The sequence below is a fragment of the Gigantopelta aegis genome, chromosome 2 (genome assembly GCF_016097555.1).
Source record: "Gigantopelta aegis isolate Gae_Host chromosome 2, Gae_host_genome, whole genome shotgun sequence".
NCBI classification, from domain to species: domain Eukaryota; kingdom Metazoa; phylum Mollusca; class Gastropoda; order Neomphalida; family Peltospiridae; genus Gigantopelta; species Gigantopelta aegis.
Window position 1 is genome coordinate 36,946,974 of NC_054700.1, and position 8,951 is coordinate 36,955,924.

The 8,951-nt window shown below is 39.6% G+C and overlaps 1 protein-coding gene across 1 annotated transcript in view; it reads left to right on the forward strand.

Annotated features, from left to right (window-relative positions):
- LOC121388355 overlaps positions 1-2,653 on the forward strand; it is a 34,762-nt gene extending 32,109 nt beyond the window's left edge. Inside the window, exons 20-21 of the mRNA XM_041519656.1 lie at positions 402-502; positions 1,024-2,653. Of these exons, the coding sequence (XP_041375590.1) occupies positions 402-502; positions 1,024-2,001 (1,079 nt within the window). The 3' untranslated portion in view covers positions 2,002-2,653. The remainder of the gene's footprint in view (positions 1-401; positions 503-1,023) is intronic.
- Positions 2,654-8,951: the final 6,298 nt, after the last annotated feature.

Sequence of the window (8,951 nt, forward strand, 5' to 3'; positions counted from 1 at the left end):
ATAGAGAGTACTTTTTAGGTCCCCATAGTATGTGTGAATTTATATGGTATCAATATGGTAATATCTTAAATGGCTCGACATAATCTAAGTTAGGGAAACAATTACCCACTCCTCTTATTCGCCTGTATACATACACATGGAAGAAAACAAAACCTATTTCATATATGGTTCTTCATCTAAAATGTTCACAGTATACTTATTTTACCTTTAAATGATTCCTAATGTAGTATCTATAGGTTTAATTCCAAATAATTCTGATTGAAGATCATCTTGGTAACACATTTTGCAGATTATATTTTGAATTCGATTTCTCATAACATAATTTTAAAACTATGTAGTTTGTGTATTATTATTGTCACTTTGTGCTACAATACTTTAATACTGTGATACTTTAAATTTAGAATACAAAGATTGGTGGCTGCCTGTTGTGGAAGAAGTGAAAATCAAGAAAAGAGACCACTCTGTGCAACCAAGTTCTAAAGCTCAAAAAGACAACTCAGAGGTTTGTGTGTTAACCTGCATTAAATGACAGATAGAAACAAATGTTATACAGTAATTAGTAATCAGGCAAATACTGTTATGCACTTTGTTCACATTTTTTTACCATCAGCAATTGTAGATATTTCTTAACATGTTCTAAAGCTAAAAGTTATGTTTAAGTACTCAAAGAATCTGAATCTTAGAATTTTGCTCCACTTTATTGTTTTATACGTTTTTTGATGGTTTTGGTTTTTAAAAAAATAGCAATATGGAACACCATATCAAGTCAATATGCAAACTACAAGATCTATTTGGATGTACAGAGATTTAAATGTGGATTGTTTGTGGTTCAGTGAAAAGTAGGCCTACTCAACATTTGTTTGTATTTTTGTGAAGGTAAATAAACAGTGATTACAATCACTGATAAAATAATTATTGAAATGGCTGGGTATATGTAGTGTTAGGTGCTGCACAAGTTATTCAACCAATTTCAATATTTGATTTTCTTTGCCATTGCATCTATCCTGTTGTATATTTCTCCAGGAAGAACCAGCGTCCCCAGAAGTGTTTATATCCTACCAGTGGGGAAAACAGAAACAGGTTCTGAAGCTGTACAAACGTCTGATGGAGCTGGGATTCCCCTGCTGGATGGACATCTACCAGATGGGAGGCGGCGACTCCCTCTACGACAAGATCGATAAGGGTGTCCGTGGCAGCAGCATCGTGCTGTCCTGCATCACCACCAAGTACACCTTGTCAGCCAACTGCAGGCGAGAGGTCAGTCTTGCTGATGCTCTGAAGAAACCCATCATTCCACTGCTGCTGGAGGAGATGACATGGCCGCCATTAGGTCCGATGAGCATGGTGTTTACGCAACTGCTGTATATCAATTTCAGTCAAGATGTCGGTGTTCAAGACAGGTGGGACGGTCCTCAGTTTGATGAGTTGTTGGTGAAAATCAGTGACACTCTGCCGCTGCTGTCGTCTGGTGACCAGATGCAGAACAGCAAGCAAGGTCAGTCTTCGGATGCCAAGAAAATGTCTGGTTTGTCAGATACAGAGAAAACGGGAAATCAGTCGAAACATGTTAAGACTGAATTGATAAAAGAATCCAAGGATGAGCTTAAAGAGAAAGCTAAGACTATACCACCAACGCAGCCCAAGACCAAATTGCTGGATCAGTCTAATGCTGAATGTCTGGATCAAGATCAGACTGAACCACTCAATGCTGGTCGTGCTATAGACAGAAAACCGTCTGACAAATCAAGTGAAGAAAATATAAACAGTCCTGCTAATTCACAATCTTCTAGAAGAATGGAAAAGGACAAAGAGAAGCCATTTACGAAAACAATTCAAACAGTTCAGGAGAAAAATTATGAACAAACTAAGGGTAACAAAACCATGATGTCACTGGAGAAAGAGTCGGAAAATACAGAAGGTAAAGATGCCTATGATACACATGCAAGTGTACAAATTCAACAAATGCGCCCCAAGGGATCAAAATCATGTGTGATTTTGTAAATTTATTCATCATCATCTTTAATATAACAGGTCAATTACTGAAGTACAGCGTACATCTTTTACCTATTTCATTTGTTCTTTGTTATTTTATTGATTTTATTGATTTCATTAATTTCCTTAGCTCTTGGTGTTTTAAATGTGTCCATCTATATTTTTTTTAGTCTCATTGCAGTTTATTTTATTCAAATGAGGACGTTTAAAGTTTTTAAATGAAACGTTTGTATTTAAAGATAGTTTTAAAGACATTTGTAATATATTTTATGCTTACAAGCTATTGCATTGTACAATAAAAAAAGGTAAGTCTTGGATATTTTAAATGGTAAAACGGGACAGGGTAAAAACATGAATCCATTATAGTTCAGCACCTATCTATACAAAATCAATGAACAAGGGGACATAGACAAAACGGTTATAGTGCTTCTCTCACAATCAATATCAAACCAGGTGTTAACGAAAGATGAACATATCCTACCTCATTGTTGTTGAGTGAAACGTACAAGAAACTCGCCACTGAATTGGCCCAATGATCATAACACTCGGAGGTGTTTGGCTTAACAGAATGAATTGTGCCAAAAGACAAATGTATTAATACGTATCTGTGATATACTACAGTTTGTTATCAACCGGTATGTAATAAATTTTGTACAGTTAACAGGCGTTCTTTGTCTTGCTCAGAAATACTCTCTGTAACTATTACTATGCCCAGATTCCATTCTCCTGTCCTGAGACGTTTTTTGTTTTGTGTGGTAGTCCTCCTGGAGAAAGAAGGAAAGTTTTAGTCCTTTTGTGTTGTGTTGTCTTCAGCAGGTTGAGATTTGTCAAAACACTGAGAGTGGTAGTCCTCCTGGAGAAAGAAGGAAAGTTATAGTTGTTTTGTGTTGTCTTCAGCAGGTTGAGATTTGTCAAAACACTGGGAGTGGTAGTCCTCCTGGAGAAAGTCCTCCTGGAGAAAGATGGAAAGTTATAGTTGTTTTGTGTTGTCTTCAGCAGGTTGAGATTTGTCAAAACACTGGGAGTGGTAGTCCTCCTGGAGAAAGAAGGAAAGTTATAGTTGTTTTGTGTTGTCTTCAGCAGGTTGAGATTTGTCAAAACACTGAGAGTGGTAGTCCTCCTGGAGAAAGAAGGAAAGTTATAGTTGTTTTGTGTTGTCTTCAGCAGGTTGAGATTTGTCAAAACACTGGGAGTGGTAGTCCTCCTGGAGAAAGAAGGAAAGTTATAGTTGTTTTGTGTTGTCTTCAGCAGGTTGAGATTTGTCAAAACACTGGGAGTGGTAGTCCTCCTGGAGAAAGAAGGAAAGTTATAGTTGTTTTGTGTTGTCTTCAGCAGGTTGAGATTTGTCAAAACACTGGGAGTGGTAGTCCTCCTGGAGAAAGAAGGAAAGTTATAGTTGTTTTGTGTTGTCTTCAGCAGGTTGAGATTTGTCAAAACACTGGGAGTGGTAGTCCTCCTGGAGAAAGAAGGAAAGTTATAGTTGTTTTGTGTTGTCTTCAGCAGGTTGAGATTTGTCAAAACACTGAGAGTGGTAGTCCTCCTGGAGAAAGAAGGAAAGTTATAGTTGTTTTGTGTTGTCTTCAGCAGGTTGAGATTTGTCAAAACACTGAGAGTGGTAGTCCTCCTGGAGAAAGAAGGAAAGTTATAGTTGTTTTGTGTTGTCTTCAGCAGGTTGAGATTTGTCAAAACACTGAGAGTGGTAGTCCTCCTGGAGAAAGAAGGAAAGTTATAGTTGTTTTGTGTTGTCTTCAGCAGGTTGAGATTTGTCAAAACACTGGGAGTGGTAGTCCTCCTGGAGAAAGAAGGAAAGTTATAGTTGTTTTGTGTTGTCTTCAGCAGGTTGAGATTTGTCAAAACACTGGGAGTGGTAGTCCTCCTGGAGAAAGAAGGAAAGTTATAGTTGTTTTGTGTTGTCTTCAGCAGGTTGAGATTTGTCAAAACACTGGGAGTGGTAGTCCTCCTGGAGAAAGAAGGAAAGTTATAGTTGTTTTGTGTTGTCTTCAGCAGGTTGAGATTTGTCAAAACACTGAGAGTGGTAGTCCTCCTGGAGAAAGAAGGAAAGTTATAGTTGTTTTGTGTTGTCTTCAGCAGGTTGAGATTTGTCAAAACACTGGGAGTGGTAGTCCTCCTGGAGAAAGAAGGAAAGTTATAGTTGTTTTGTGTTGTCTTCAGCAGGTTGAGATTTGTCAAAACACTGGGAGTGGTAGTCCTCCTGGAGAAAGAAGGAAAGTTATAGTTGTTTTGTGTTGTCTTCAGCAGGTTGAGATTTGTCAAAACACTGGGAGTGGTAGTCCTCCTGGAGAAAGAAGGAAAGTTATAGTTGTTTTGTGTTGTCTTCAGCAGGTTGAGATTTGTCAAAACACTGAGAGTGGTAGTCCTCCTGGAGAAAGAAGGAAAGTTATAGTTGTTTTGTGTTGTCTTCAGCAGGTTGAGATTTGTCAAAACACTGGGAGTGGTAGTCCTCCTGGAGAAAGAAGGAAAGTTATAGTTGTTTTGTGTTGTCTTCAGCAGGTTGAGATTTGTCAAAACACTGAGAGTGGTAGTCCTCCTGGAGAAAGAAGGAAAGTTATAGTTGTTTTGTGTTGTCTTCAGCAGGTTGAGATTTGTCAAAACACTGAGAGTGGTAGTCCTCCTGGAGAAAGAAGGAAAGTTATAGTTGTTTTGTGTTGTCTTCAGCAGGTTGAGATTTGTCAAAACACTGAGAGTGGTAGTCCTCCTGGAGAAAGAAGGAAAGTTATAGTTGTTTTGTGTTGTCTTCAGCAGGTTGAGATTTGTCAAAACACTGGGAGTGGTAGTCCTCCTGGAGAAAGAAGGAAAGTTATAGTTGTTTTGTGTTGTCTTCAGCAGGTTGAGATTTGTCAAAACACTGGGAGTGGTAGTCCTCCTGGAGAAAGAAGGAAAGTTATAGTTGTTTTGTGTTGTCTTCAGCAGGTTGAGATTTGTCAAAACACTGAGAGTGGTAGTCCTCCTGGAGAAAGAAGGAAAGTTATAGTTGTTTTGTGTTGTCTTCAGCAGGTTGAGATTTGTCAAAACACTGAGAGTGGTAGTCCTCCTGGAGAAAGAAGGAAAGTTATAGTTGTTTTGTGTTGTCTTCAGCAGGTTGAGATTTGTCAAAACACTGGGAGTGGTAGTCCTCCTGGAGAAAGAAGGAAAGTTATAGTTGTTTTGTGTTGTCTTCAGCAGGTTGAGATTTGTCAAAACACTGGGAGTGGTAGTCCTCCTGGAGAAAGAAGGAAAGTTATAGTTGTTTTGTGTTGTCTTCAGCAGGTTGAGATTTGTCAAAACACTGGGAGTGGTAGTCCTCCTGGAGAAAGAAGGAAAGTTATAGTTGTTTTGTGTTGTCTTCAGCAGGTTGAGATTTGTCAAAACACTGGGAGTGGTAGTCCTCCTGGAGAAAGAAGGAAAGTTATAGTTGTTTTGTGTTGTCTTCAGCAGGTTGAGATTTGTCAAAACACTGAGAGTGGTAGTCCTCCTGGAGAAAGAAGGAAAGTTATAGTTGTTTTGTGTTGTCTTCAGCAGGTTGAGATTTGTCAAAACACTGGGAGTGGTAGTCCTCCTGGAGAAAGAAGGAAAGTTATAGTTGTTTTGTGTTGTCTTCAGCAGGTTGAGATTTGTCAAAACACTGAGAGTGGTAGTCCTCCTGGAGAAAGAAGGAAAGTTATAGTTGTTTTGTGTTGTCTTCAGCAGGTTGAGATTTGTCAAAACACTGGGAGTGGTAGTCCTCCTGGAGAAAGAAGGAAAGTTATAGTTGTTTTGTGTTGTCTTCAGCAGGTTGAGATTTGTCAAAACACTGGGAGTGGTAGTCCTCCTGGAGAAAGAAGGAAAGTTATAGTTGTTTTGTGTTGTCTTCAGCAGGTTGAGATTTGTCAAAACACTGAGAGTGGTAGTCCTCCTGGAGAAAGAAGGAAAGTTATAGTTGTTTTGTGTTGTCTTCAGCAGGTTGAGATTTGTCAAAACACTGGGAGTGGTAGTCCTCCTGGAGAAAGAAGGAAAGTTATAGTTGTTTTGTGTTGTCTTCAGCAGGTTGAGATTTGTCAAAACACTGAGAGTGGTAGTCCTCCTGGAGAAAGAAGGAAAGTTATAGTTGTTTTGTGTTGTCTTCAGCAGGTTGAGATTTGTCAAAACACTGGGAGTGGTAGTCCTCCTGGAGAAAGAAGGAAAGTTATAGTTGTTTTGTGTTGTCTTCAGCAGGTTGAGATTTGTCAAAACACTGAGAGTGGTAGTCCTCCTGGAGAAAGAAGGAAAGTTATAGTTGTTTTGTGTTGTCTTCAGCAGGTTGAGATTTGTCAAAACACTGGGAGTGGTAGTCCTCCTGGAGAAAGAAGGAAAGTTATAGTTGTTTTGTGTTGTCTTCAGCAGGTTGAGATTTGTCAAAACACTGGGAGTGGTAGTCCTCCTGGAGAAAGAAGGAAAGTTATAGTTGTTTTGTGTTGTCTTCAGCAGGTTGAGATTTGTCAAAACACTGGGAGTGGTAGTCCTCCTGGAGAAAGAAGGAAAGTTATAGTTGTTTTGTGTTGTCTTCAGCAGGTTGAGATTTGTCAAAACACTGGGAGTGGTAGTCCTCCTGGAGAAAGAAGGAAAGTTATAGTTGTTTTGTGTTGTCTTCAGCAGGTTGAGATTTGTCAAAACACTGGGAGTGGTAGTCCTCCTGGAGAAAGAAGGAAAGTTATAGTTGTTTTGTGTTGTCTTCAGCAGGTTGAGATTTGTCAAAACACTGGGAGTGGTAGTCCTCCTGGAGAAAGAAGGAAAGTTATAGTTGTTTTGTGTTGTCTTCAGCAGGTTGAGATTTGTCAAAACACTGAGAGTGGTAGTCCTCCTGGAGAAAGAAGGAAAGTTATAGTTGTTTTGTGTTGTCTTCAGCAGGTTGAGATTTGTCAAAACACTGAGAGTGGTAGTCCTCCTGGAGAAAGAAGGAAAGTTATAGTTGTTTTGTGTTGTCTTCAGCAGGTTGAGATTTGTCAAAACACTGAGAGTGGTAGTCCTCCTGGAGAAAGAAGGAAAGTTATAGTTGTTTTGTGTTGTCTTCAGCAGGTTGAGATTTGTCAAAACACTGAGAGTGGTAGTCCTCCTGGAGAAAGAAGGAAAGTTATAGTTGTTTTGTGTTGTCTTCAGCAGGTTGAGATTTGTCAAAACACTGGGAGTGGTAGTCCTCCTGGAGAAAGAAGGAAAGTTATAGTTGTTTTGTGTTGTCTTCAGCAGGTTGAGATTTGTCAAAACACTGAGAGTGGTAGTCCTCCTGGAGAAAGAAGGAAAGTTATAGTTGTTTTGTGTTGTCTTCAGCAGGTTGAGATTTGTCAAAACACTGAGAGTGGTAGTCCTCCTGGAGAAAGAAGGAAAGTTATAGTTGTTTTGTGTTGTCTTCAGCAGGTTGAGATTTGTCAAAACACTGGGAGTGGTAGTCCTCCTGGAGAAAGAAGGAAAGTTATAGTTGTTTTGTGTTGTCTTCAGCAGGTTGAGATTTGTCAAAACACTGGGAGTGGTAGTCCTCCTGGAGAAAGAAGGAAAGTTATAGTTGTTTTGTGTTGTCTTCAGCAGGTTGAGATTTGTCAAAACACTGGGAGTGGTAGTCCTCCTGGAGAAAGAAGGAAAGTTATAGTTGTTTTGTGTTGTCTTCAGCAGGTTGAGATTTGTCAAAACACTGAGGAGTGGTAGTCCTCCTGGAGAAAGAAGGAAAGTTATAGTTGTTTTGTGTTGTCTTCAGCAGGTTGAGATTTGTCAAAACACTGAGAGTGGTAGTCCTCCTGGAGAAAGAAGGAAAGTTATAGTTGTTTTGTGTTGTCTTCAGCAGGTTGAGATTTGTCAAAACACTGAGAGTGGTAGTCCTCCTGGAGAAAGAAGGAAAGTTATAGTTGTTTTGTGTTGTCTTCAGCAGGTTGAGATTTGTCAAAACACTGAGAGTGGTAGTCCTCCTGGAGAAAGAAGGAAAGTTATAGTTGTTTTGTGTTGTCTTCAGCAGGTTGAGATTTGTCAAAACACTGGGAGTGGTAGTCCTCCTGGAGAAAGAAGGAAAGTTATAGTTGTTTTGTGTTGTCTTCAGCAGGTTGAGATTTGTCAAAACACTGGGAGTGGTAGTCCTCCTGGAGAAAGAAGGAAAGTTATAGTTGTTTTGTGTTGTCTTCAGCAGGTTGAGATTTGTCAAAACACTGGGAGTGGTAGTCCTCCTGGAGAAAGAAGGAAAGTTATAGTTGTTTTGTGTTGTCTTCAGCAGGTTGAGATTTGTCAAAACACTGAGAGTGGTAGTCCTCCTGGAGAAAGAAGGAAAGTTATAGTTGTTTTGTGTTGTCTTCAGCAGGTTGAGATTTGTCAAAACACTGAGAGTGGTAGTCCTCCTGGAGAAAGAAGGAAAGTTATAGTTGTTTTGTGTTGTCTTCAGCAGGTTGAGATTTGTCAAAACACTGAGAGTGGTAGTCCTCCTGGAGAAAGAAGGAAAGTTATAGTTGTTTTGTGTTGTCTTCAGCAGGTTGAGATTTGTCAAAACACTGGAGTGGTAGTCCTCCTGGAGAAAGAAGGAAAGTTATAGTTGTTTTGTGTTGTCTTCAGCAGGTTGAGATTTGTCAAAACACTGGGAGTGGTAGTCCTCCTGGAGAAAGAAGGAAAGTTATAGTTGTTTTGTGTTGTCTTCAGCAGGTTGAGATTTGTCAAAACACTGGGAGTGGTAGTCCTCCTGGAGAAAGAAGGAAAGTTATAGTTGTTTTGTGTTGTCTTCAGCAGGTTGAGATTTGTCAAAACACTGGGAGTGGTAGTCCTCCTGGAGAAAGAAGGAAAGTTATAGTTGTTTTGTGTTGTCTTCAGCAGGTTGAGATTTGTCAAAACACTGAGAGTGGTAGTCCTCCTGGAGAAAGAAGGAAAGTTATAGTTGTTTTGTGTTGTCTTCAGCAGGTTGAGATTTGTCAAAACACTGAGTGGTAGTCCTCCTGGAGAAAGAAGGAAAGTTATAGTTGTTTTGTGTCGTCTTCAGC